Source organism: Wolffia australiana, chromosome 19, assembly GCF_029677425.1.
Source record: "Wolffia australiana isolate 7733 chromosome 19, ASM2967742v1".
Classification (NCBI taxonomy): domain Eukaryota; kingdom Viridiplantae; phylum Streptophyta; class Magnoliopsida; order Alismatales; family Araceae; genus Wolffia; species Wolffia australiana.
In genome coordinates this window covers 5,822,179-5,849,479 of record NC_135853.1, presented here as the reverse complement: position 1 = coordinate 5,849,479, position 27,301 = coordinate 5,822,179, and the positions used below count along the sequence as shown (strand labels likewise).

The 27,301-nt window shown below is 48.4% G+C and overlaps 4 protein-coding genes across 9 annotated transcripts; all 4 read left to right on the top strand.

The window, feature by feature from the left end:
* On the top strand, nt 1–1,580 carry LOC144715512 (uncharacterized). Its single transcript, XM_078590446.1, has 4 exons — nt 1–189; nt 441–753; nt 829–891; nt 1,543–1,580. Exons 1-4 carry the CDS (start codon nt 1–3, stop codon nt 1,578–1,580), a joined length of 603 nt encoding a protein of 200 aa, XP_078446572.1.
* On the top strand, nt 1,522–3,619 carry LOC144715819 (uveal autoantigen with coiled-coil/ankyrin). 2 transcript variants are annotated; one of them, XM_078590823.1, is made up of 7 exons: nt 1,529–1,841; nt 2,010–2,048; nt 2,125–2,178; nt 2,247–2,300; nt 2,951–3,004; nt 3,087–3,158; nt 3,395–3,619. In XM_078590823.1, exons 1-7 carry the CDS (start codon nt 1,785–1,787, stop codon nt 3,482–3,484), a joined length of 420 nt encoding a protein of 139 aa, XP_078446949.1. In that variant the 5' UTR covers nt 1,529–1,784; the 3' UTR covers nt 3,485–3,619. The 2 variants fall into 2 exon arrangements, with proteins under 2 accessions (XP_078446950.1, XP_078446949.1); XM_078590824.1 differs by lacking the exon at nt 2,951–3,004 and having other exon boundaries at nt 1,522–1,841.
* A 229-nt stretch (nt 3,620–3,848) lies between these two features.
* LOC144715654 (uncharacterized) lies at nt 3,849–5,984 on the top strand. The gene is made up of 2 exons (XM_078590611.1): nt 3,849–4,148; nt 4,449–5,984. Exon 2 carries the CDS (start codon nt 4,873–4,875, stop codon nt 5,602–5,604), a length of 732 nt encoding a protein of 243 aa, XP_078446737.1. The 5' UTR covers nt 3,849–4,148; nt 4,449–4,872; the 3' UTR covers nt 5,605–5,984.
* Nucleotides 5,985–6,731: 747 nt separating this feature from the next.
* On the top strand, nt 6,732–18,664 carry LOC144715557 (uncharacterized). Of its 5 annotated transcripts, none has more exons than XM_078590492.1 (5): nt 6,733–6,892; nt 6,976–7,022; nt 7,258–7,351; nt 8,366–8,995; nt 17,221–18,664. In XM_078590492.1, exons 4-5 carry the CDS (start codon nt 8,366–8,368, stop codon nt 18,418–18,420), a joined length of 1,830 nt encoding a protein of 609 aa, XP_078446618.1. In that variant the 5' UTR covers nt 6,733–6,892; nt 6,976–7,022; nt 7,258–7,351; the 3' UTR covers nt 18,421–18,664. The 5 variants fall into 5 exon arrangements, with proteins under 5 accessions (XP_078446617.1, XP_078446614.1, XP_078446616.1 ...); XM_078590489.1 differs by having other exon boundaries at nt 6,976–7,131; XM_078590491.1 differs by having other exon boundaries at nt 6,732–7,022.
* The last annotated feature ends 8,637 nt before the right edge of the window (nt 18,665–27,301 follow it).

Genomic DNA, 27,301 nt, shown 5'->3' with positions numbered 1-27,301 from the left:
ATGCTGCTGACGGGGTCTGATATGGTCGAAACTACACGTCTTGCTGCCGCTTTGGCTAAGGAGTTCGAGATCAAGGCCTTGGGCCAACTTCGGTACTTCCTTGGCCTTGAAGTTGCTTACTCCCTCGGGTATCTTCGTCTCCCAGCAGAAGTACTGCATGGACTTGTTGACTTTGACCGGCATGACGGAGTGCGCCAGCCAGCACTCCCCTCGACCTAACGTAAAATTGGGGAAGGGGAGGACTCGCCTCAGTGGATCACTATGAGTACCAGCAGATTGTGGGAAAATTGATCTACTTGACGCACACTCGCCCGACATCAGCTTCGCCGTCAACCTCCGAGCCAGTTCATGCATGATCCACACGCCATTCATCGCCAGCGGTCACCGGGTACTTGCGTATCTGAAGGGCTGTCCAGGGAAGGTGTACTCTTTCCTTGCAGCTCGGACGGACGGTGAAGGTCTACACCGATGCAGACTTCGGGGTCCTTGTTGATTATCGCTCCACGACCGGTACTGCACCTTCGCTTCGCAGCCTGGTTAGTTGGAAAGCAGCAAGCAGGACAAAGTGTCCCGCTCTAGTGTGCCGAGTACCGGCGCTTGCTGATGGGGCCTCGGAGGCTCGGTGGATCTATGGGATACTCCATGACCTACGGGTTGAGTATGCCGGCCCGATTCACTTCTTCTGTGACAACAAGTCGGCAATTGCACTGGCCAAGAATCCGGGCCAGCAGGGAAAGATCAAGCACATGGAACGTGACCGCTACTTCTTCAAGGAGCGGGTTGACGAGGGCATCTTTGACCTTGATTTTGTTGTTTCCTCTGATCAAGCTGCTGATGTGCTTACCAAGGGCCTATCCAGGCCTCTCTTGCAGCGTGCAGTATCCAAGCTCGGTATGGACGATATCCACACTTCGCTTGCGGGGGGCTGTTAGTGAGACATGTCCTCTATGGGCTAATGGGCCCTGTTCTATAAGCCCATTAGCCCTATTCCCTATTCTCTATTCTATCTCTTAAGGGTATATATACCCCTCTTGTAACTCTCATTCATTATGTCATTACATTCTATTCTCCTTCAACCTCTCTTCTCCCCCAGACCCTCTAGGGTTTACACAAACCTATTTAATATTTTTAATATTGAATTTTCTAAGTATTTTAATGGAAATATAGAGGAGAGAGAATGCAAATGGACATATATACAATTAATTCTGAGCGGCATCAATTTGCATGTACAAAAAAACACAAGGACCTTAATGCAAACTGTCATAGCAAGGCCACGTGGCGAGATGTCAACCATCGGATGTGAATCCGCCAGTTTTTTGTCCACATCTGTACGTCCATCGTCCTAGACCTCCAGACGGACGGCTTTTTCGTCCCACGGGACGAATGTTCGTCCCGAAATTCGTCCATATGCTCTGACGGGACGATTTTTTCGTCTGAGACGAAAAATCGTCCCGTCCGCGTCCCTAATCTATAAAATTTACACTACATCATGTCGTCATCCGTAAACTCGTATAATCATACTGCCATCCATTCTTCTCGTAGAGCTGGACGGGATGGGCCGAAATGTGCTTGAAATTTAGCCCGATGAATCTCCTTTTCTCTTATTTTTTCTTCCCGTCATTCAAAAAATTTTCCCCCAATTTTGGTGTCCGCACCGCCGCGGCCGTTCTCACTGCACGTCAGTCGCTCCATTTCGGCGGATATTCCATTCAGATTTTCGCAGCACAAAGCTGTAAATCATTCCCGTTCGGTACGCTCACCTTGTCGCGAGGAGCTAGAAATCGATGGATGAACACAGCGCCTCCTCGTCTCCAATCCATCCCGAACACCGTTCCCCGCCCGTATGATTCAATTTTCCCCCTGCAATATCGTTGCTTCATTGATCTGTTCAACCGATCTGGGTTCATTTCCGTGCCTTATTTAGAAAAAAAGAAATAATTTTCTCGTCTTGTAATGCGCGGCGATGCTTTTATTTAGTGAATCCTTTATAGTTGGTGTTTATTCTGCAGAAGAAAGAGGAAAACCGAACGATTGATTCGAGACTGGCGGTAAAAAGCAGCGGCCCCTGTTAGTTATCCTGATTGTGGGGTTGATTTGGATTTTTAATATTATTTTTCTGGGCAGCAATTGGCCGAGTCTCGGGAGGAGCTCGTGGAGGGAATCCAAGAGCTGAAGCAGGTTCGCTCATCTCTGATCCAGGCAATAGTCTTGCTTAAACCAAATTAGTTCATCTTATGCTGCTGCAGGAGTTGCAAAATTGGAGGGTGAAGCTTGATACCCAAGTCAAGTCTTGTACGAATGTAAGTAGTCTATCATTCCCTAGGGCAAGTGATTTTAATACTTTATCTGAGTTCTTCAAGATAGTTTTAAAAAAAAAAATCTGAGTTCTTCAAGATAGTTCAAAAAAAAAAATCTGTGTTCTTCAAGATAGTTCAAAAAAAAAAATCTGAGTTCTTCAAGATAGTTCAGAAAAAAAATCTGAGTTATTCGAGATAGTTCAAAAAAAAAAATCTGAGTTCTTCAAGATAGTTCAAAAAAAAAAATCTGAGTTCTTCAAGAATGGTCCAAAGTTTCATTCTATATCTATAATAAGGGCATAATGTGATTTCAAAAAAGCGTGGAGTTATCGAAAGTCTATGAATTGCTCAAACTGCTAGTATTGTAATTTTTTTGTTTTTCGGAATGTCTGATCTGTAGTAGTTACAGGGTCTATAGGTTAATTTATGGGCTTTGTGGGGTCACGTTCATTATTTCATATGCTCACTTAGACTCGGCGTCTTCTGGGAATAACTGTTGTAATGTCCTTTTTACGGACAGCGAAGAAAGTGTTCTTTGAAAATCAACTCTAATTCCTGGATTCTAGTTTTAGTATCGGCAACTAATCATTTGGAATTGTTTCTGGAGTACAAAGTGCATGCGTAGTTGAAGTTATTCTTTGTTTCATTTACAGGAGCTTTTTGAGATTAAGATCTTGCTGAGCACTGAACTAGAAAAATTCAAATCTGTGAGTGAAACATAGGTATCTGTAGATTACTCTCTTCTTCCATCCGTTTCTTCATATCTCTTGTGCTTGACCTGGCCCCCAGGAATTTCTGGAATTAAGGTCAACACTCCACCTCCAGCAAGATGAAGTCACTAGCAGTCTAAAGAGCTTGGGGGTAGGTTTCTGTTTTTTAGCATCCTCCTTTTATTAATACCGTATTGATTCGCTAACACGTTTATTCGTGATTATCATTGCATGAAATACCTTGATTTCTAATGAGGAAGTTAGTCGAATGTCACAAGTTGTTTGGAAGGATGATCGACAAGGATCATTGTTTAGGGGAAAGATATTAATCCTGGGAATGCTTGTTGAAAGTATTTCATAATTTTGCTTTTAATGTTCTTTCTGCAGCTACAAGATTCGATAGAAGAACCAAAATGTCAAGAGAATTCCAAGAATTCTGAGGGTGTTGAAGGTTGCAGTGAACCTTCAGATGTCTAGTGGTCACTCACTGTAACTACTTTATTAGAGCTGGATATAACGAATGAGATTTGCTTATTTTTCTATAGATCTTCTGAGTTTTCACTTGGAATTTGAAGACAAGAATTAGCTAGTATTTTCTTGGGAAATTATTCAGTCTTTTCTTGTATGGATTTTTTTTGCTAACTTTGCACCAGGCAACACGAAAGTAGGCGATTAAGTCAGGTAGTAGAGCAACAAATGTCGTAGTTGACTACGCGTAGCGCAGGACAGATAGGAGCCAAGAGGAGAGAGAGAAGGAGAGAGAGAGAGAGAGAGAGAGAGCAGGAGGGAAAGGGGGAGAGAGAGAGGGAGGGAGGGAGAGAGAGAGAGGGAGGGAGGGAGAGAGAGAGAGTGAGAGAGACCGAGAGAGAGTGAGAGAGACCGAGAGAGAGAGAGAGCCAGAGAGAGCAAGAGAGAGTGAGAGAGAGAGAGATGTAGGACGGCGATGGTGGCGACCATGAAGACGAGAGAAACGGACTGTTGACGGCAGAACGACGTCGGCGACAGCAACAACTCGTCACAAGCGAGAGGAGGAGAGCTTGGCGCGGGCCCGGCGGCAGCACGCGGCACCGACGACAGCGCAGGCGGCGGCGTGGGTGGCGTGGGGGGCGTCTGGTGACACGGCGGCAGCGAAGCCCACAGGGTGAAGATGAATACTTTATTCAAAATTCAGCAACTGTTCACTTCAAGGGAGGAGGTTTTTATAACCTTCTCCCTTTGGGACGTTTTGGATTACAGTAAAAAAAACAGAAAACTATAAAAAGAAAGAAAAGAAAAATAAAGGGCAAATACTACGAAAGAGCATGAACTTTCGTTTTTGTCAGCCGGGCAAAATGAACTTTCATGCTTGTTCAAAAAATAGCACGAACCAATAAGAAGACGCCAAGTGGCGTCTTCTTTTTTTTGCAACGGTCAACTGCTGATGTGGCTTCCACCGTGGCAGCCAGGTGGACTCCACGGTGGCATCCACGTCTCCGCCCGCCGCCGACGCCGCCCGTCTCCGGCCACCGACGACGCTGCCCGTCTCCGGCCGCCGCCGCCGCCGCCCGTCTCCGCCCCCCGCCGCCACCCATCTCCGTCCGCCGACGCCGCCCGTCTCCGGCCGCCGACGCCGCCCCTCTCCGGCCGCCGATGCCGCCGTCTTCAAACCGCAGACGCCGCCCGTCTTCAAACCGCGGATGCCGCCCGTATCCGGCCACCGACGCCGCCCGTCCAAGAACCCATGCCCCTCCAAGAACCCATCTTCAAACCTTGGGGGAAGAAGGGCTCCTCTGCCATGAACGCCGCCACGCTGATGCTAAGGCAGGGCCTGTGACTGAACCGCGAGGTCCGCGTGGTCGGACCCATCTTGGGGACCTGGGTCGGCGATGTGTTCTTCTTCCGGATCGAGCTCTGCGTGGTGGGTCTGCACAGGCAGGTCCAGGCCGGGATCGACCACGTCGCGGCGGAGACGCGGGGCCAGGTTGAAAACCATGCTTAGCCCCTCCGGCAGGCTCTACGTCTACGACGGCGTCTACCGGGTGAACCGCTGCTGGTCCGAGCCGGGCAAGTCCGGATCATCGTCTTCAAATTTGAGCTCTCCAGGATCGAAAACCAGCCCAAGCTCAGCTCCATCGCCATCAAGCTCGCTGAGGAGCTCAAATTCAACATGCTCAGGGCCAGGCCCAGAGGAATTCTCTCCCTGGACCTCTCCTCCGGCAGGGAGAACCTCCCCATCTCTGTCTTCAACGACGTCGACGACGACGACGCGCCGCTGCGGTTTGACGAGCGCTTCTCCGCCGGAGTCCCTTGATCCGACCGCTCAAGCACTTACGGACGATGTCCGGACCGTTCCTGGATTGATTGCGGTGAACGGATGTCGCGCTCCGAGCGCACGTGCCGAGATCATGTCAGCCAACGAGTTCTGCTTGTTCTTCCACGGCTACGGCGGCGATTTCCCGATCGGCGAGGCGATGAAGGCGGGATGCGTGCCGATCGTCGTCTCCGACCATCCGATCTTGGATCTACCATTCAGCGATGTGGTGGACTGGTCGGAAATCGCCCTGTTCGTGGCGTTGCAGGAAGAAGGGGGATTTGTTCGGCGAGCAATCGATCAATGAGGAGGGGGATCGACGAGGACAAGCGCACGAGGATGAGGGCATCGGCTGCTCAGGTGAGTTCGCTGTTCAGTTTTGAAGATGGGTTCTTGGAGGGGGATCGGGAGCCGAGGGATGCATTGTCGGGGGCGGCGGCGTGGGGCGGAGACGTGCGGCGGCATCGGCGGCCGGCGGCGGCGGCGGCCGGAGATGTGGATGCCACCGTGGAGTCCATCTGGCTGCCACGGTGGAAGCCACGTCAGCAGTTGACCGTCGCTAAAAAAAGAAGACGCCACTTGGCATCTTCTTATTGGTTCGTGCTATTTTTTGAACAAACATGAAAGTTCATGAAAGTATGAAAGTTCATGCTGCCCGGCTGACAAAAACGAAAGTTCATGCTCTTTCGTAGTATTTGCCCAAAATAAAAATACAAAAAGAGATAACAGGAAGTTTTATCTCGTTAAGGGAAGGGGGGGTCCCCTTTGGTTCCCCACCAGGAAGATAAGTGTGTGGGAGCGAGACTGAGGCGAAGCGAAGAGAATTAGAGATAGAGATGCGATGCCTGTTGGAAGTATAAGGGACCTGTCCAAACTTGTCATCGACCATCTTCCAGACCGATGGACGGTTGACTAGACTGGAGGACTGCCATTGACGAAGACTGAACGGAATGAGGTAGGCTGAACGAGCCAATGAGAAGAGAGACAGCGAGATTATGAGAGATCAAAGAGAGAGAGAGAGAGAGCGGTCGAACGAGAGAGCGCGATTTGAAAGAGAGAGAGAGAGAGAGACAGATCAATCCTTTTCGGAGATAAAGTTTCCATTTAAAATACAGAGTCAAATGACGAATAAGACCTATTATAGTTTTTCACGTAGCTTACGTGGCCATCACAGTTCTAGGACGATCTGTTTTCCGAATATACCCCCCCCCCCCGTATGATTTGCTGGTAAAACTAAAAAATAAAGAAATGCAAATAATGTAATAATTTACATTATTTACGGCGTTCATGGTCAGCGAGCCACTCAAAGAACAGAGCCAATAAGACTCGTCCACGACCCCCATAAAGCCCGGAGCTTCCACGTAGGACGTGAGTGAGGGAGGCGGTTATTTACTGCCAAGCCCCTCCTTCACAAGAATCTTAACCCACGAAGAGTTTCTCTCTCCCTCCCCCCTCTATCTTGCATCCTGTTCGGAACGAAGAAGCTGTCGCTTCCATCTCTCTCTCTCTCTCTCTCTCTCTCTCTCTTGCGGTCGCCGTCGTCGTCTTCTCTCTTGCGTTGATCCTTCCTTCCATATCCTGATTTCTCTCGGGGGGTTGTCTTTCTTGAGGCTCTTTTCGTGGATGAAATCGTAATTTGAGCATTTATTTCCCTATTTAAGGGGGCTTCGTTCGATAGGACGGTCTCTTCTTCTTCGCTGCTCTGGTGCGTCGTGCGCCACCATGGTTAGTTTGAGCGTCCTCTCAATCCTTCTTCACGTGTGCTTCCTTCGCATGCTCTTCTTCTTCCTCAAACGTTCGACTCGTCGAGCGACCTTCGTAAATTGCCGTTGTGGTAGGGCATCTTTGATCTGTTCTCTCTTGAACAGTTTGCTAGATTCGTGTTGCTTTCCGCTGATTGTTTGATGAATTTCGTCTGAACCTTCGCCAGAACCTCGGTTTCCTCTTCTGTGACTCGCAGGATATGTCGACTAGCGAAGCGGATTGCTGCTCTGATTGCTTCGTCCCTGGCGTTGACCCGTGAGTTGGTCGACAGGCGTCGGATAGTTCGCCGGGTTGGTGATTCTATCCTTCTCTCGTTCTAAAACCTTTGCTCGTGTTTCTCTGAGGTAGTGCTGCCCCGTATCTGAAGTAGCAAGCGAATTTCGTTAGTTAGGGCTCCTTTCACGGTAGCTTCATCGTAGGATTCGTGTGTCTGCAACAATTTTAATCGCGTCTTGTGTCGAACGGAAAATGTTTGTTCTTTTAAGTATTTTAAGTACATTACAGTATTCAGTCCCACTCTGATATTGGTGAATGGTCAGCGACACCGTGGAACTAACTAGATCAACAACTTTCGTCCCCTTCTGAACAACTTTCGTTTCAGAAATGAATTACGAAAATATTTTTTTTACAAGAAAGGGTTACTAAAATCTTGTTGGAAATTAGACTTGATCACTGATATTTTGTGTTTGTTGGAAGAACTTTAGGGCAAAACATTAGCAAGCATCATACTACGAATCCTCTCAGACTGCATTGTCTGTTTTCTTTATATTACTACAGTTTTGAAGCGAAATTCTTTTTCAACACGTTTGAGGTGGAAGTTACATTTTTTCTGGTCATGGAACGACCATTTTGAAAGAAATCTGAAATTATTTGGGACTTTTTGTTTGGCCTTGGGCCCTCTGTTCTAGCTTATCATTTTATACTGTTTCTGCGTCTTTATTGTAGGTTTGATTTATTTTGGTATTTTCTTTGTTATTTTTATTCATCATGATTTTATTTAGTAGAATTATACAGTGGGTGCTTATGGTTATTTATAGAGCCCTTCGGCACGTAGGTTTATGGTCAAAATTAAAATCTATCCGGCCATTTTTTAGTACAAATGGTTTGAAGAACACCTTCTCGAATTAAGTCTTCTTATTGATGAAGGTTTGATACTTCATTCACATGGTTTAACAGATTCCCGTGTCCGAATTCTCGTTATTTTATATTGTTTCCATATTATATCAACGAAATTCAATGAGAACATCCTTTAATTTATTTCTATAATTACATTTATTCTGATGGACATTTTTCTCTGTTCGTAGATGGATTTTCTAAAACTGTATCAAGACGAAGACTGTCCCGCAGATACATCATCTGAACATTATTCATCTGATTCTCCAATAACACCCGATCTATTAGAAGAACAACCAATACCTCCTCGCATTGGCGATGAGTACCAGGTAACATTGCCTCCGCTGGAAAGAAGACTGTGGCACACAGACACTGAATTCCCTCTATATATGGGGCTTGAAGTTCCAGTGACATGGGCTGTCAAAAGGGATGGAGTGACAAAGACATGCATAAGTTCTTCAGCGCTTTCTACCTATAAGTGCGAACCAAATGGTACAAATTTTCAGGCGATTCCTGACTTGCCAACAAGTACATGGACTTGTGATGAGGAGAACATATTCCTACTGGGGCTTTATATTTTTGAGAAGAATCTTGTTCAAGTTAAGAGATTTATGGACTGCAAAAGGATGGGGGAGATACTGTCCTTCTACTATGGAAAGTTTTACAGATCTGATGCCCATCGTAGATGGGCAGATAGTAGGAAGGTTAGGACCCGAAGACATATCCACGGGCAACGTATTTTTAGTGGTTGGCGGCATAATGAGCTTCTGCAACGTTTGGATTTCAATTTGTCTGTTGAAAGCAGAAGTACTTTGGTTGAGGTTAGTTCACTGTTTGAGATCACCAATTCAGAAACAGATTTTGTTTTAATTTTCCTTCAGAATATGGTTAATGCTGTTTTTTCGAATTAGTTAGTTCTGAATGTTTCCATTTTACAAATATTAGGACCTTTCCTGTAATTTTTGAGTTCGAACAATGAAAATTTATCTGTAAAATGACAATAATACCGTTCAAAGACTTCTTGACTGATATTCATAGGGAAGGGCCATGACTATTTAAAGGGGACTACATCAAAGTCATATGACGAAATACCCCTAATTGTTGCCTCACTTTATATGGGGATTAGAAACTCTAAGGTGAAATTACAACAAAGTCGCTGTCCTCTAACACTTTTTATGAGTGTGTTGTTTGGATTCATATTTTTTGCGTCACACTGCAAACTTGTGCAGAATATGCACGAGCATTGTTCATTTATTGAATCCAACAAAACAGTTGATAGATTATGTACTCCACTGTGCATGTATAAGCAACAATAAACTTCAAGAGAAACAAAACCAAGATCCACGAGAATAAGGAAATGTGAAGTGGATCCTCGATTACACTGGGAAGAACTGTAAGTGTGAAACTATATGGATGCAGGCAGGACCAGATTGGCTCCCTCCTCCCGGTGGTGGTGGAACAAGCTGGATCGGCTCCTTTTTCGAGAGAATCTCCCATCTAACTGATTCAAAAAATACGAGGGAAAAATGTGTGTCCCTTCGCCTCTGCTGAGATTCCTCTTCATTCTCTTCTACACCCTGTTGTTCTCATTCTGTTGGTTGCTCGTATTCCAGGCTGGCACGTGATGTGGTAGCCCTCTTTCATCGTTTGCGTTGGTACGTCCTAGGAAGGTCTTTAACATTCCTGCCGAAGATCACTTGGTCCCCAAGTGGGAAGCTGGGAACTGGTGCTCGATGACGTCAACATCTTCCCATGAAGCCTCATAATTCGGCAAGTTTTTCCACTTGACCAAAACTTGCATACACCATTCCTCGTAAATCTTTAGGACAACACGCATTCTGGGAATACGTGCCAATCCAAATTATCAGAGAGGTGAGTAGGAATATCCATCACTTGTTGACTTTCATCAATAGAACGACACAGCTTGGAAACATGGAAAACTGGGTGTATTGTGACTCCTTCCGATAGTTGTAATTTATAAGCCTCGGGATCCTATTTTCTTTTGTATTTTATATGATCCTAAATACTTGGGCGAAAATTTCTCTGAATGGTGTTTAGCTAGGGATCAGAGGCACACATTGATAATGGTCAAAGTCAACGATAAGGGTGAATCTTTAAGTAAACGAGATCTCCTTCCTCATAATGCTCTTCTCTCCTCTTTTTTGTTGGCCTGGTCTTTCATATATAATTGGCCCTTGCCCAATTATGATTTGAGTGAAGTCAGATTTTGATCTCTCTCCATTAAGAGGTTCTCCAGAGAATCTAAGGGTGATGTCGGAGTACCATAATGTAGTATGTAGGTGGATGATATGATCCGGCGACGGGTCTACGCGAGGCGGAAGGGCCGGGCCGGGCCCGTCACACCCGAACAGAGCCCCGCTGGCCCTACACCTACTTAAGCATGTCCCCAAGGATGGGGAAGGGAGGCATTCAGAAGTAAGCGTCCCTCCCTCCTCTCCTTAACTCCCTCACCGGGTTCCTCACTCCTTCACTCTCGTGATTGTAGGTCGACGTGTCCTCCTTACTGCGGAGCCGACAATTCCCCTCCGGCCGTTCCCGTCTCTCTCTCTCCCTTGTCTCCACCCCGGGAACTCCCTCCTCCTCTCCTCTCCTTCCCCGTGGAACTCTGCTGTTGACGTTGAATTTCATCATTGAATCGTTGAACTGTTTTGAGTACAAGAAACTACACGATACGTCATCAGGAACATATCAGTGGATCACGACCATAAACAGCCTTGAAAGGGGACATTTTAATGGCTAAATGGAAGGATTCGAACACAAGATTCTTCCACCTAGCCGCTAATGGGAGAAGAAGGATAAACAACATTCAAAAACTGAAAGCGGGAGGCTAGGAACACGTCGGACCAGAACTAGTGGGTTGTGCTGTTGCTGAACACTTCTGCTCGTTCTACAAAAAAAGACGGCAAAATCGGTGGGTGTGGGGTGGCAAGGGTGCACGAATGTTGAACCTGGCTCACAAGGTTGATTTGATTCGCCCTTTCTCAAAGGAGGAGGTCAAGGCAAAGGGGCGCCAGGTCCAGATGGTTTACCAGTATTCTTTTACCAAGAGTTTTGGGATTTGGTGAGACCGATGTGATGGCCACACTTGAAGAATTTCGCCAAGGGATGGGCAGTATGGAGAGAATCAACCAAGCATACCTTTTTCTCGTTCCAAAGATACACGGCGCAGGTAAAATCAAGGATTTCAGACCAATCTCGCTATCAAACTCCATTTACCTAATTATCACAAATGTCTTGGCGAATAGGCTGAGAGTAGTGATTGGAGAGCTTGTCGGGCCCTCCCAATCAGCTTTCATACTGGGCCGCTTACTAGTAGTGGATAGCGCAGTTGTAGCGGGAGAGATAGTAGCTTCATGGAAAAGGCACCGGACCAAGGGGTTCATGTGGCAAGTGGACTTCGCCAGAGCATACGACACACTAGATTGGCGTTTTCTTTGGGCCTCAATGAAGAGAAGGGGCTTCCCGAAGGAATGGATCACATGGGTAAAGAGATGCATAACTTCACACTCTTTGTCAGTGTTGTTGAATGGGAGGCCGGAAGGAGGGCGTATACAATCGCAAAGAGGTGTAAGGCAAGTTTGCTTGCTTGCCCCCTTACTTTTTGTCCTAGCGACAGACGCACTCGCAACTTGCACCAACCTAGCAAGCTCCACGGGCTCTGAATGGGATATCAGACAACAAGCCACCCCGAGGGTATTCCACTACTGCAATATGCAGATGACCCCATTTTCTTTATAGACGGCTCGATGGAGGAGGCGAAAAACTTGTCCACCTTATTAGATCTATTTGCAGACTTCTTTGGCCTGCATATCAACCGGGCTAAATCAGCTTTTGTGGGTAGCTGCCTCTCTCAAGAGGAGGCGTCACGATGCGCAGAGACACTTGGTACACCACTTGGAAGCCTACCCATGACATATTTGGGCCTGCCACTGACCGCAGGAAAGATGACTAAGGTAGATTGGCAGCCGGTGGTAGAGAAGGTTGAGAGATGACTAGAAGGTTGGCAAGACAGGGTGCTGTCTAGAGGAGGTCGACTGGTGCTAGTGAGGTCGGTACTGTCATCTTCCACCTCTTGGTGTTCAAGATGCCAGTAGGAATCTGTCAGAGGCTCGAAGGCCTGATGCGTCGTTTCCTGTGGAAAGGAGCTGGGCCTAACAAGGGTCGAGGGCTGGCGCTGGTGGCATGGGATATTGTCTGCATACCTACCAAACAAGGACGCCTGGGTGTTCTCCACCCAAAATGCACGAACACAACACTATTAACAAAGTGGGTGACACGGGTTATGCACCCTCAAGAAGACCTAGCCATCCAAATTTTTGGCGACAGCTATGGTCGGTGTTTAAACTGGGTGGAGAAAGCAGCCCCAGGCAGATGAATGTCGCCTTTCTGGCAGGGCCTTAGACAGATTTTCCCTCAAGTTAAAGACTTTTTCAATGCATGACTTGGCAATGGCTCCCTGTTTTGCTTCTGGAGAGACCCATGGTCTTCAGACATCCCATTGAAGGAGGCATTTCCTCGGCTCTATGTGCTGGCCAGATGACCTGATGCCATAGTGGCAGATTGTTGGGACAACATATGGAATCTGACGATAGACGGTGCTCTCTCAGATCAAAGGGTGGCATCCTTCTTAGCCATGCAACAAGCTTTGTCTCTGTGCCAGACAAATACTCCCTTTTCTGTTTGGAAGGCCTACACGAAGCTATGCCAAGAAACGTAGGATCAGTCACCAATCCAGGCATGTCAGGCCATCTGGCGCCTTAAGATTCCATTAAAGGTTAAGATCTTTGGTTGGCTCTTACATTGCAAGAGGTCAGTGACACACGTCTTCTGTTGGAGGATATATCCTAATACCTCTGCGACGTGCACTCTATGCACGAATGGGGACGAAGACTGCAACCATCAATTCTTTGAGTGCTTAGTTGCCCGTTCGATCTGGGCTACCCAAGTGCACTTGGCACTGAATGTGATGTCCGAGGTGGTTTTTCGGGAGTTCATAAGGCAAGGGGGCCTTAGGAGGCGGGAAGTGGGTGGTCGAGCGTTGACAGTGCTCTGGGCGATATGGGTACACCGAAATGAGGTGTTATTTAAGGGGGTCAAGGTACCCAAGGAAGGACTAGCCCACGAGGTCGAGGGCCTCATGGCACGTTGGTTCGCTAGAGGGGTAATCAGTTAAGAGGGGGGTGGCCATATGGGGAGGAGAGCTTTAACTATCTCCACATGTAACTCCGGGGGGTTACTGCTTTGTCGGGTGACCACCTTAAGTCACTTTACAAAAAAAAATGCATTTTTTGATATATCATCCTTCGTGCATTCGTGGTTGGTAGTATCCTGATTTGCATCGATGTTTGGAAAAAAATGTGGCTCCATATAATTCTTTCATCAGTTCGCACAATGGGTATAGGGAAACGATTAGGAACTGTGATTATATTTGAAGCTCTGTTATCGATGCAAATCCTCCAGCCCCCATCTTTTTTTGTTATTAATAGTGCAGGGATAGAAAGGGACTGGTTGATGTCCTGATCACTTTGGAGTCCAACTAGACATGGTCATTCTGTTCTGTTCTTTTCAAACGAACAAAAAATTCGCACAAAAGAACCGCAGAGGGGTCTGTTCGTTGTTCTGTTCTTTTTTGTGCGAAAATTAGAACAGATGTTCGAACAATTCGCACAATCCGAACAAAATTTGCACAATTTGCACAATTTGCACAAATTCGCACATTCACACACTTTGAACAAAATTCACACAAATTTGCACATTCGTACAATTCGAACAAAATTCGCACAATTCGAACAAAATTCGCACAATACAAACAAAATTTGCACAGTGTTCAAAATTCGCACAATTCGCACAAACCGAACCACAATGGGTCTGTGCGATGTTCTGTTCGAATTTGATTTTGTTCTGTTCGGAAATCTGAACAGAACGCACAATTCGCTCTAATTCGCACAAAACAAACAGAATGACCATGTCTAAATCCAACATCTCTTGTATTATTTCTTCCATCTCATACTTGTGGAAGTAGGTGTGTTGACTGGATTTGACACATGAAATAAATGTATACTATGATCAATATCTCTCTTAGGAGGTAAATTTATGCTTGGGTTGAAATACTGACGGATACAGAATTTTGAGTTTATCAATAACCAAAGTGAGTTCAAGAGAAAGTACTGTTGATGAGGGGGGATTACAGATACTATGCAGCTTTCTGAATTGCCATTTGCTCCTTAGGATGTCTTGAGCTGAATGCGGTCCCTCCGACTCTTAATGGTTTAAATTCCGGATCTGCTTAAAGAACGTACGACGGATCTTGCGACAAAATCGTAAGAGTGAGTAACTTGTGATTGGAATAAAACTAATCAAGCGTCTTTAGCCACTGCACTCCCAGAATAATGTGGTTACTGCCGAGTGGGAGAGGTAAGAAATCTTGGATGATATCCACACTCTGTTGATGCGGATGGCTGTTTAAACAAACCCCTTGAGAAGAGCTGAGGTATCCATCCCCCATCATAACGTCAAATTTCTGGCCTGGCATGCTCAAGTGTGAAAGTATTGCCGAGTTGATGAAATTATGAGTGGTGCCTCCATCGTTCAAAACCATCACTCGAACTAGTTCCCCACATCTTGAGTGAACCTGTGGTAGGTAGACCAGTTACTGGTCAAATTCACTCTCGTTAGGAACAATGGTCCATGTGTAATAGGGTCGTCATCGGTTTGCATTGGGTCTTCTTCCAGTTCTTCTGTTGTAACCTGCTGATCATCTCCATCGTGTACCAATATAAGATTTAAGTTCTTATGACATCTGTGACCAGGAGTGAATCTGTCGTTAAAATAATAGCAAAAACCCTTGTCCTTTCTTTGTTGGTACTCGGAGGCTGGGGTCCTCAGATTCTGTCGACGGTTGTTCTGTTCAGGTGGTGGAATATAGTTTTGTCCTTGAGTTACAGAAGGATTGCCGGTCTTCTGTGAAGTGATATGTTTGGAATAACTTGAGTTGTTCTGAGGAGTAGGTACTGTTTGCCTGGGATTAATCTGTTGTCCTACTCCCCGAGGGGTAGAGTAAGATAAGTAAGGGGGAGGAGTCTGCCATGCTTGATATAAAATCCCCAGGTCGGATTCGACGCTCTAAGATAGACCCATGATCTCTTGTTGTAGATCTTGAGTAATTCCAACAGAAAACTCCATTAGAATAGGGAAATTGTTCCAGAATTCAATCAGAAAAGGGATAGTTCAGATGATAACGGGAAATGTGTATGGCGAGGTATGAGAGATGAGAAGTGGAACAAGGATGAAGAAAGGGAAACGATGAAGAGACAAGCTCTCCCCTCTGGAACAGCAGGCCGACTCCTGCTCTCCAGCCTCCGGTTGCAAACTGCAACTGAATCTTGTAACTACTTGTTTTCTTCAGCCGCCGCCCCCCTTTATTTATACCTTTTCAGATCTTTAGTTCTTGAGCTTTCTTTTCAGATCTTTTCAGGCCAACTTCTTTGGTAATGCTTGGAAAAGGATCGACTTGTATCATCTCTCTTAACCCATATGGCCTGTAACGTATACCATGGGGGGGGGGGCGAAGTGGGGGGGGAGATCTCTTTTGACTCAACTATGTTGGTCCCCAGGGATTTCTTTATCTGTATGAACCTCAGGTCAAGGTCCTGTAGGCAGAGACTGGCCTTACTGGGTGGGCCTCATTAGGCTCTGGTTCTTGGAGAGGGTCATCATACTAAAAGCTCAACCCGAGGTTCATACAGATGAAGAAATCCCTTGGTGCCAGCATCGTAGAGTCTGAGGACATCCTCCCTTCATGAAAAATGCCATCAAAGGCATCATCAAGCTGCCTGCAGCCTTTACAGAGTGGGCTTTTGTGCTGCCTCTGCCCCTGGAGCAGGATCCGGTGAAGAGTGGTAGGATGAAGAAGGGCGACACCCACTGTGGAGGTAAGAGCCTGAGCCAACAGAGTGTAGGGGTCTCGGTCTTGCAGTTTCTAAGTTGGTGGGCTACCTCCCACAGCGGCAGAAGGCCCTGGTCGATGTAGGGTTTACTTCAACTTATCCTCATCTCCTTCCTTTTCATTGAACTTTTTCCGATATCATGTTAAACTTTGAATGATCTGAGGGGAGAGAGGAGGCAGGGAGATGGAGGACAATGCTGCCCTAGGACTGAGGGCATAAAATCCTAAAAACCAGCAGAAGCTCTTAATGTCATTCATGTTCTATCTCCTTTAAGTAGGGTGTCACATTTATTCGTCTAACAAATTCATGGGTGCACTGCCAAACATGCATTTGGATTTTCTCCGCACAGTACAATTTCCTCATTTTAAACCAGCAATTTAACTTTATTTCATCATCCAAATTTTTTCATATCCAGATTCTTGTAAAGGTGGACAATTTATCCAAATTATTGAATAGAGCTTTACTTAATATTTTATTTTTTGGTTTGTTAGTGATCGTTGGAATCAGCTTACTATTACCTCGTCAGAAATCATACTCTTTGATCATGGTTCAGGCTAAAATGCCTGTTAGATTTGCCTCTGATTCTGCCGTGGTCATCGTGTAATCATTCGTTGTTTAATCTAGATTTTGTCTTTCAATTGTGCGTATCCTGTGGAATAGTTTGGTCGCAAACTGAATGATTAGTTACCTACATAATTGAATGAAAGTTCCAGAGATGAACTGACTATTTTAAGCGATTAGTTGACTATAATCACTGGAATTTTCATTCTATTAAGCGACTGCCAATACTGGTGTTTCATTTCTCCATGAACTCGTGCTAAAAGAACTAAATGGGATGTTCAAGTTTGAAAAGAAATTAAGGAAAAAGGAATACTAAAAGAACATCAGTGTTTCTTACGTCTCGGCCGAACTTCATCAGCTAATTTTCTAAAGAACGCTCCTCTTTTGCCATATTCTCTTGGTTTGGCAAAATAGGACTGTAGGAAAAATTGCATATTTTCTTTGTTGTTATTTACTGTTTAACCATTTCTTCGTCAATTCATTCCTTTCCTTGCAAATGACCGACGGTGTATTCTCAGGCCACAAGATCACTGAGCGAGTGCAGATTATCCCTCGAGGAGTACGTCTTCGCTCTGAAGGCTACCGTCGGTCTCAAGGCGTTAGTCAATGCTGTCGGCATCGGAGTAGAAAACTACGATCTCACGGCCATCCCATCAGACCCCGTCAAAGCATCCCACGGATTGTCCACCCGGGCCGAGATCCCCATCGGGAAGGCGTGCTCGTCTCTCACGCCCGGAGACATCATCAAATTCCTGACGGGGGACTTCAGACTGAGCAAAACCAAGTCGAACGATCTCTTCTGGGAAGCCGTCTGGCCGCGCCTTCTCGCCAAAGGCTGGCACTCGGAGCAGCCCAAAGACTCCACCACCCCCTTCGCCTCCACCACTTCCAGGCCGGCCCCGCTTGTGTTCTTGCTACCCGCCGTCAAGAAGTTCTCCCGCAAGCTCATCAAGGGAAAGCACTACTTCGACTCTGTCACCGACGTGCTGAACAAAGTCGTGTCGAACCCAAGGCTTCTTGAACTCGAGGAAAGGGAGGGTGCCATATTGGTCAACCCTGAGCTGATGAAGTTCACGGTGGTGGACACCAGCTTGGTCAACGCCGGGCTGCGCCAACTGAGGAGCCTACCCGTTGATGCCTCCGAAGCCGAGTGCCGAAGCTCGCAGAGCGATGACGGCTCGGAGACGTCGTCGTCATCATCGAGCGAGCATGAGAAACCAAAGCCCGAGCCAGCAGCGAAGAGAAGCTGCCCGAATGGGTTCAAACCGAAGAAATGCAAGCCCAAGTACCTGTCCCCCGTGTTGAAGAGGCAGAGACTGACCGCGTGCAGGAACCCTGAGTCTGTTTTCCTCGCCTTGGCTTCGTCTGAGAAGGAGGCCGAGCCGAGAACTCCTCTGATCGACCTCAATTTGCCGGAGTTCCCGCCGGATTTCGATTCCTGCGAGACCGTTGAGAAGCAGCCGCTATGGGAGGAACCGGCAGAGGTGAGTGCGCGGCGGCAGAGCACGAGGAACCGGCCGTTGACAGCCCGGGCGCTGGAGGCGCTGGCGTCTGGGTTTCTCGCCACGAGGCGCAAGGGTAAGGGCAGTGGTAGGGTTCCCGGAAGAGGGTCTGCCCGTGCTTCGGCAAACAGCAGTCTGGTCCAAGTCCTGGACGGAGAAGAAGAGTACAGCAGCCAATGCGGACAAAGAGGCGAAGACTACAGCAGCCAATGCTGACAAAGAGGCGAAGACTACAGCATCTTTTGGTCATCTCTGTACATGCTATCGGCGGCTTGGTATGCGACATTGCAAGAGCCGAGGGGAAAAAGTGACCGTCTGGCTGCTCAGCGTTCACTGAATAAAGACGAGAAATATTTAGAGTGTTTTCTCTTCTTGGCTGGTCAAGAGGGCTAGATCATCCTTGCTGTACCGGAAAATTTGTCGACTCGTTATGTTTAATTTCTTTTTTTATTGTTCTTCATTTCTGTTGATTGTTTATTAGATTTGGCTGGTTCGAGCTGCGGTTAGTGGAAACTGCCCGAGCTATGGATGCAGGTAAATATTTGGCATGAGATTGTGGAATTAGTGAAGTGTCCAAACGTGTTCATGAATTTTGCCACTAGTTCATTGACGAGCCCTGACCGTTGAACCTTACAGAGTCTACTTGTGTAAATCTCCCTCCCTTCTCTCCATCTCAGCTTTTCTATCTTGGAGTTCTCTTCTTTTCAACCAAGATCTCGATGTCTGTCTCCCCACATCTCTCTCTTTTGCTGCATCCGTATTTGTCTCAACCTCCCCCTTTTTTTACCCTATAATCTCGCTCTCTCCCTCTCTACTTTTCTCCCTGAATCTTGCGCTCTCACTCTCATGCTCCTTCCTAGCTTGCTTGGTTATTCTCCCTCATTCTTTCTTTCTCCCTATCTCTCTCTAATGCTCCTTCCCACATGCATAGGTCTTTCTCACTCGCTCTTTCTCTCCCAACCTCGCTCTCTCGCTCTCATGCTCCTTCATAGATCGGTCGGTTGTTCTCCCTAGACGTGGACGTTTTGTGAGAATTGTTCGTTCTGTTCGGTTTTCCAAACATAACAAAAATAAATTTGAACAGAACATTGTACAGGCCAGTGTGCGGTCCTTTTGTTCATTTTGTGCGAATTTTGTTCTTCTTTTGAACAAATGTGTGAATTTTGTTCATTTCGAAAAAAGTAAAAGAACAGAACAAAGAGCAAGGCATTGTGGGGTTCTTTTGTGCAAATTTTTTGTTCGTCCCAAACGAACAGAACAGAACAACCATGTCAAATTCTTCCGTGCTCTTTCTCTCTCCCTCTCGCTCTCTCTCTCATGCTCCTTCCTAGAATCAATCAGTCTTTCTCCTTCGCTCTTTCTCTCTCCTCATTTCGCTCTCTCGTTCTCAGCTCCTTCCTAACTTTCTCCTCTGGGATATGCTAAACATACATTCTGTGGTTAAGGAAACATCCTCAGGTATATGTTAACCGTCCATTCAACCACGCACTGTGATTGAAAGACTTTGCCTAACAAACACTTGATATGGCTCCTCTCTTCCTCACCTTTCTAGCTCACATCATTGCGGCTGCTGGAGGAGGGCGTGAGGATTCTATACGAGGACACTACTTGTAGAGTAGCACTATGAAATGCTTTTTAGAGACTGTGTTAAAATCAGGTTTTTTACTTATAGCAGTTGAAATCGCCCACCGTGGTCGGCAGCAGCAGTTTCTCTGTAGGAAATCCAGATTCTTGCAGTTCTTTATGAAAATGATAGAAGAAGACACCCTTTCATTGTATAACAGTGATTCCCTCAGGAAGTTGAGAAAGGGGTCCCTTAAGTGATTCCCCCAGTACGGCAATGAAAATCCGATGAGAACCATTGTTTTTTTTCTGACGGGCTTTGTACATGTCCAGCTCCTCAATGTGGCCTCTTTGGTGTGTTCGATAACCTTGTCACCCCATGAGTCCTAATTTTTTCTCTTCTGGTCTGTTCTTGTTCAAAACACTCCAACCAAGAGCATGGGGAATGTCCTGTAAATTTTTTGATGAACTTTCTCTCTCTTTCTTTTTTGCCTTCCCTGCTGCCCCTTGTGTTCGCCACGTGTGTCTACTTCGTTCTTAAACACTCCTGTCGGAGGTGTCACTTTCTCCCAATGTAAAATGTGCCTCCAGTATCATTGACCTACCTTTGGTTGTATGAGAGCGAATATTCGTGAGAAAGAGAGCAAGGTTGGGAAAGAGAACTGGAGAAAATGAAAGAGATATAATTTGTGTGTCCGATAACTTTGTCACCCATGTCTCCTATTTTTCTCTCTCTAGAATTTTCTGGTCTGTTGCTCAAAACACTCCTCCCACGCACTATTTCTATTTATATGCTTTCTCACGCTCTCTATCACTTTATTTCTCTCATACTCTCGCGCACTGTTTTGATTTCTAGTTAATCTCTTTCTCATGCGCTCTTTCAATCTATTTCTTGTTTAATCCCTTCATCTCACGCTCTCTCCTTCTCTCTATTTCTCTTTTAATCTTTCTCGTTCACTCTCAATTTCTCTCTTAATCTCTCTCTCACTCTCTCTTTTTCTCCCTCCCTCCCTATTTTTTCTAATCTCTCTCGCTCTCTTTTAATCTGTCTCTCACGCGATCTCAATAAAATGAAAAGTAGGACTGTGAAGAATAGTATGGAGCGCCTTGAGGGCCGCTGCCTCCTCCATCTCGACTCTCACTGTCTTCAGCGCCGCGACCTCCGCGCGGAGTCTGAGCTCGCTCCCGGACTGCTTCTCCCTCTTCTCCAGCGCCGCCATCTCCGGCGGCCGAAGCAGAAGTCCAGCTCTGCCGCTTGTTCCTTCTCTTCGCGATCGCTGTCGCCGGCCGCGCCATCCTTTAGTTGATGCGCCTGCGATGGTAAATTGTTATCACAGCAGAGGAGCTGGGGCCCAAGGGGCTGATCCTGGACAGGGGCAGCGCTGGAGCCAGTCCGTGCCGGAGGGGCTGAGCCTGGACGGGGGTGGCGCTGGAGCTGGTCCGCGCAGGAGGGGCTGAGCTTCGACGGGGGCAGTGCTGGAGCTGGTCCAAGACCACATGGAATGTGTCTGGTCGGATTTGAACATTTGAACCGATCCAATTTGAACAACGCGTTGGAATCCAATCAAATCAAACATCCAACCCAAACTCGGGTCATTTCAGACAATCCGATGCGAAGCCGATTCAATGATCCGCTTCGGCCCAAATCACAAATTGAAGGATCCATGTTCTAATTCAATTGTTGGAATGCCCGATTCGATCGAACATTAGGACCAATCCCATTCAGACACTGTGTTCGAATAGAGTCAAATTTGAACATCCATTCGGAAATGGGTCAGTGAACAATCCGATGTAAAGCCGATATGATGATCAGGTTCCAGCCGCGATCACATCTTGCATTGCGTCGTAACACATTTACATTTAGGGTTTTCCCGATCAGATGACGCCATCGTGGAAGTCTGATACCATTATCACTTATCGGCACCGAACCATCATATTCGGTGTCCACCAAACGACGACCCGAATGACAGCTGACATCAATTAGGGCTAGGGTTAGTGTTAGGTTTATTTTTAGGGCTAGGGTTGGGGTTAGGGTTAGGGTCAGGTTTAGGATTAGGACTATGGTTGGGTTTATTTTAAGGGTTAGGGTTAGAGTTAGGGGTAGGGTTAGAGTTAGGCTTAGAGTTAGGGTTAGGTTTATATTTGTGGCTAGGGTTATTGTCAAGGTTAGGGTTAGGGTTAGGGTTAGGGATGGGGTTTGGGTGGTCGCAGCGACGTCAACACACCTTTTTCTGACGCGCCGCCACCATCACTTCAGACGTCCCGCACCATGACTTGTCGCCAACATCAATTGCACAACCGACATCATAACGACCAAGTCAACACATCGGCATTAGTCGCGTATCCACCTACACACGTCTCGTCACACATCATGACATGTAGTCAACGCCAGATCCAGAACTTTCCTTTGACGTGACACGACAACATGTCGTGTACTTTTATTTTATTTCTCGTATTTTCTCTTTCCTCCAAGGTCTATATGTAGGCCAATGTTGCACGATACACTTGGTGAATTTATTTTCAGGAATTGAAGTTTTCTTCTAGGAAAATTTACCCTAGCCCTCTCTCCTCTCGGACCGTCGCTGCCGTCGTTGTTACTGCCACTAGTGCCCGAGAAGCTCCTTGTTCGCAGCCCTAATGTTCATTCGTCCGCGAAGGCTGCCCATACTGGCTGCCCGTGCACGCCCCACCCGCGCAGGCCACCCGTGCATGTCGCCCACATAGGCCCCCGCGTTGGCCGCCCTAACATACTTTCCACGCTGGCCACCCGCGCAAACCCTGCTTGCACAGGCCGCCCGCGCAAGCCACCCACATAGACCGCCCGCGCAGCTGCCCTAGCAGCATGCTGCCCACGTCGGCCGCCCGCGCAAGCCCTGCCCGCACAGTTCACCGCGCAGGCCGCTCACACAGGCCACCCGCGCTGGCCGCCCTAGCAGGCTGCCCACGTCGGCCGCCTGCATAATCCCTCCCACACAGGCTGCCTACACAGGCCGCCTACACAGACTGCCCGCACCGGCCACCCTAGTAGGCTGCCCACGATGGCAGCCTGCGCAAGTCCTACTTGCATGGGCTGCCCACGTAGGCTGCCCACACGGGCCGCCAGCCGCCCTAGCAGGCTGTCCACACTGATCGCCCATGTGAGCCCTACTCGCGCAGGTCACCCGCGTAGGCTGCCCACATAGGCTGCCCGCGCCGGCCACCTGCGCACGCCCACCTGCGCACAGGCCACCGCCCGTGCATGCAGCCCTCCCGCACGCATGCCACAACCCGTCGGCGCAGTTTGTCGTCCGCCCACGCGCAGACCTCCGCCCACTTCCACGTTATCTCATCTTCACCCTACGCTCGTATCATCGTTCAACCTCGTGCCCTTTATCAACACTTCAACAATTTCCCGCATCCTCGTCACACACTAATCTAGTGTTACGGTACTCCTATACTCTTTGGTGTCTTGTGGTCATTGTCCTGTATTCATCAAGAGTTCATCCATCGACGTCGAGTTTGTTTTGGATTTCAAATTTTCAAGCGAGTTGTTGAATAGGTTTTTGAATCTTCAAGCGGGCGATCGTTTGAATTTATTGATTTTGGTGCTTAGCATTACCGAGGTGGTTGAAGACAGTACTCCCGTCCTCGACGAGAGTACTGTCATCAGATTTCATCAGATTTAATTCTTCGGAATCGATCGTGTGATTTGTGGTTAGTTTTATCCTACCCCGTCCATAGTCGCCCAATATCCTACACCAGTTGTCGTTCCATCCCGTCTCCTCTAGTCATCCTGCATCAAATTGGTATCAGAGTCATAGACGTCATTCATCCATCATCACATCTTGTATGCATTTGCATTCAGGCAAACACATCTCCACTACAATGAATGAACCATCCCTAGATAGTTGTGAGGTTTTTGTCCCTACCCAAAATTTGTCTCCACCCGCTCAACCATCCTCCTCACGTGGGGATGTTGACCGCATATTAGACGCTGTCCAGAATGGTTTTCGTGATGTAAACACATAATTAAGTAACATGGACAGCCATCTGACCAATTCTATCTATGCGGTTAGTGAGCGAACTTACCAATTGGAGAACCAAGGTCGTGATAGGCATCGCGGTGTTCGCGAAGACCCATACCAGCCTGAACCTAGACCTCAGAATCACGATATAAATCATCATGAACCCAATGGTCCTTATCGACCCGAGAATAGATCCGGAGGTCGCAATCAGAATCGTCCCGAATGAGACGATCTGATTCCTCCTGAGGCTAGAACGCCAGGCCACGATAAGAATAGTCGAGATGATTTCTATCCACCTGAGCATAAAACCTGGGACGTGATAAGAATCGTTCCCCACGAAACGATCCCTATCCACCTGCAGATAGAAACCTGGTACAAGATGGAAATTGTCCTCCGCGAGATGATTACTATCTACCAAAGGAAAGAATCCCAGATCGTGATAGGAATCATCCTGATGGTGAGGACGCCAACACTTCAGCACCGAACGTGTCACCTTGGTTAACCGGAGTCAACACACCCGCTATGGACCTCGGTCAACCGGAGTCAACCAAAGTCAACATGCCACAACCGTCGACAAGCACGTCTCCAACCACGCATGTCCCTACGCACATCATGACACGACGCCAGAGGCAGATCCACAACTGCCCTTTGGCGTGACACGGAGCACGTCTTTATTTTCTCGTCATTTTCTCTTTCCTCCAAGGCCTATATATAGGCGATTGTTTTCAAGAAACATTAGGCAATCATAATTCAAGAATCAAGTTTTGTTTAACTCTTCTTGGAGGATTGCCCAGTCTCCCCTATCTTCCACCTTCCAAACCCTAGTCGCCGTCGCCGCCGCCGCCGCCGCTACCGCCACTATCGTGGCCTTGCGACGTCGGCCTCCCCTCTCCTCTCTCTTTCTCTTCTCTCTCTTTCTCTCCATTCTCTCTTTCTCTCTCTCTCTCCCAAGGCTACCCAGGTAGTCCGCCAAGGGGCCACACAGACTGCCCATTCGCTTCGCTCGCGCCCGCTGCCGCGCGCGCGCCGCGACGCTGCCGCTTTTCGCGCCGCGCCGCCGCCTGCGCTGCCGCGCGCGCTGCCGCTTTCGCGCCGCCACGCTGCGCGCCGCGCGCGCGCTGCGCGCCGCAGCGCTGCGCCGCCAGCGCTGCTGCGCGCCTTCGCGCCAGCTGCGCGCTTCGCGCCGCACGCCTGCCGCCTGCGCCGCGCGCCGTAACCGCGCGCCGCTTTCGCGCCGCCGCGCCTTCGCGCGCCGCTGCGCCGCTGCAGACGCTGCGCCGCCGCCGCGCGCCAAGCCGCCGCGCGCGCCTTCGCCAGGCCGCGCGCCCGCCTTCGCGCGCTCGCTGCGCCGCGCGCGCCGCTGGCGCTGCGCTGCGCGTGCGCTCGCCGCACCGCGCAGCGCGCAGCGCTCGGCGCTCAGCGCTCGCACGCGCTGCTCCGCGCGCTCCGTGCGCTCCGCGCACCCTTCGCGCGCTTCACGCGCGCGGGTGTTCGCCCATGCTTGACGCTGCGCCCACGACAACCGCACTTAACCAGGGCCATTCAATGCCCGGAACGTCCAGCCTCGTCCTCGTCTAGTGGGCCGCTCAATGCCCGGATTCACCCAGCCTCGTCACGTTCAGAATTGCCCGCAACCTCTTCACGCACTATGGTACTGAGGTACGCCTGAACTCTTTGGTGTCGACGTGTTCTCCGTCCAGTATTTTCTCGGGAAGTTTCCACCACCGTCGAAATCTGAATTGGTTTGTATTCTCTGCTTCTTCAACCTACCTCTCGAGTGTTTCCTCGCGATGCAAATTTGACGTATTGATTTGGGTGCTTAGGCATCGTCGCGGTGGGGGAAGACAGTACTCCCGCCCTCGATAAGGGTCGGATCTGCACCACCAGATTTTCATTGGTTTTAAAGTCCGGATCCGACCGTGAATTTATGTGGATTGTTTTATCCCTCACGCCTATCCTACTCCTAGTTCTGTCGTCCCGCCCTTCCTCGCCTACCCCATATTCGTCCTACGTCACATCCTGATGGCGCAGCACCAGAAGCAGCCCCAGAAACATCTTCAAAGACGTCACCGTCGTCCCCGACAGCACTGCAGCAGCCCCAGAAACATCTTCGGAGATGTCACCGTCGTCCTCGACAGCACAGCCGTACGTGTTCAGCCTGCTCGGCAAGCCAAGGCGATGGTATGCACGCCCGGATTCAAGTATCCCAGGTAACGGACACCTTATCTTCGTCTTTATGTTCTTGTTCCGTTTGTTGTTTTAGTTTTTGCTTTCGTCATTTGTCGTTTTAGGCCTCGTCTTGGTCATCTGTGAGGAGGGAGGTTCATCCTTATAAGAATCTCCCCCCCCCTCCCCCCTTCGTCACCATGCCCAGTTCTCCCCTTCGTTTTGATTTCCATAGGTCATAGGTCTTGTGTTCTTTTGGTCTAAGGGGTCATCCACTCCTCCCCCCTATATAAGGGAAGAAGGGATGCCCTAAACAGAACCATTGTTGTTTTTTTGAAGAAAGAATTTGATGTAATACGACCTGCCGGGATCGGTCGGGTCGTATTACGTCACAAGGATATGATGCAACTTCGTGAAATGAATGACGATGTTCGTATATAAAAGAAACAAATGAGCAGTGGGGAATCAGCGGATAACGGTGCAACCCGTGTCGGTCAGAGAGGAGAGAATGATCCTGAGATCAAACTCCCAATGACCCACAAGAGCTATAAGACAACTATGACGAGAGGGGCTTTTGACGGCCCGGGAGTGTTCGGCGTGCAAGGCAATGGATATCCGTCAACCATAAAGATTCCTACACTCGACGAGGTGGCTAACCCTATTTCAGAGAAGTATCGAGAATCAACGGCAGCGGACGTGATAGCGGGTGACGGGACTGCAGGAAGTAATAATACTGGAAATACGGAGGAGAGACGAGAAGGTACCTTTTATAGTCGCTAGTTCCCGCCGTGAAGGTCTCCCTCGAAATCGTAGAAAGGTTGTGGTGGGCGTCGTTGAAGGCAACGGCTCGAACAGAGGAAATTCCCGGGGTCGTAAGCACCGAACAGATGATTGCTGAGCAGGAGCTTGGTAATTAGGTGGACGTTGACGACTGAGCACAATTCCGACAATGTAGGGACCCAGGGCCCCGAACGAGGTCAACCGAGGGATCTCGACACCCACACCAGCAGGAGAACGTGCGGTGCAACGAGAGAGGGCTGCCGATCGGGCGTACGGTAGGCACGCGGAGAACACTTGCAGGTGGACCGCGTGTCAACGCAAGGCGGTCAGATGTGGCGTCGGCGCAGCTTGCCGGCTCTAGTGTGCGTATTGAGCGCGCGTATCGGTGGCTCAGCAGGTGCCCGCACAAGCGCCCACGGGGTCGATCGCGGCGGGGCCGCTCGCGCACACCGAGGAAGTTCGGACGTCAGCGAGTGAAGGTAGAGTGGAACGGCGGGGAAAGATGGGATTTCGGCGGCGATGCGAGAACACCGGAAAGGGACGGCGAGGGCGGCAGGGTGTGGGTGGTCAACGAGGACAATGGT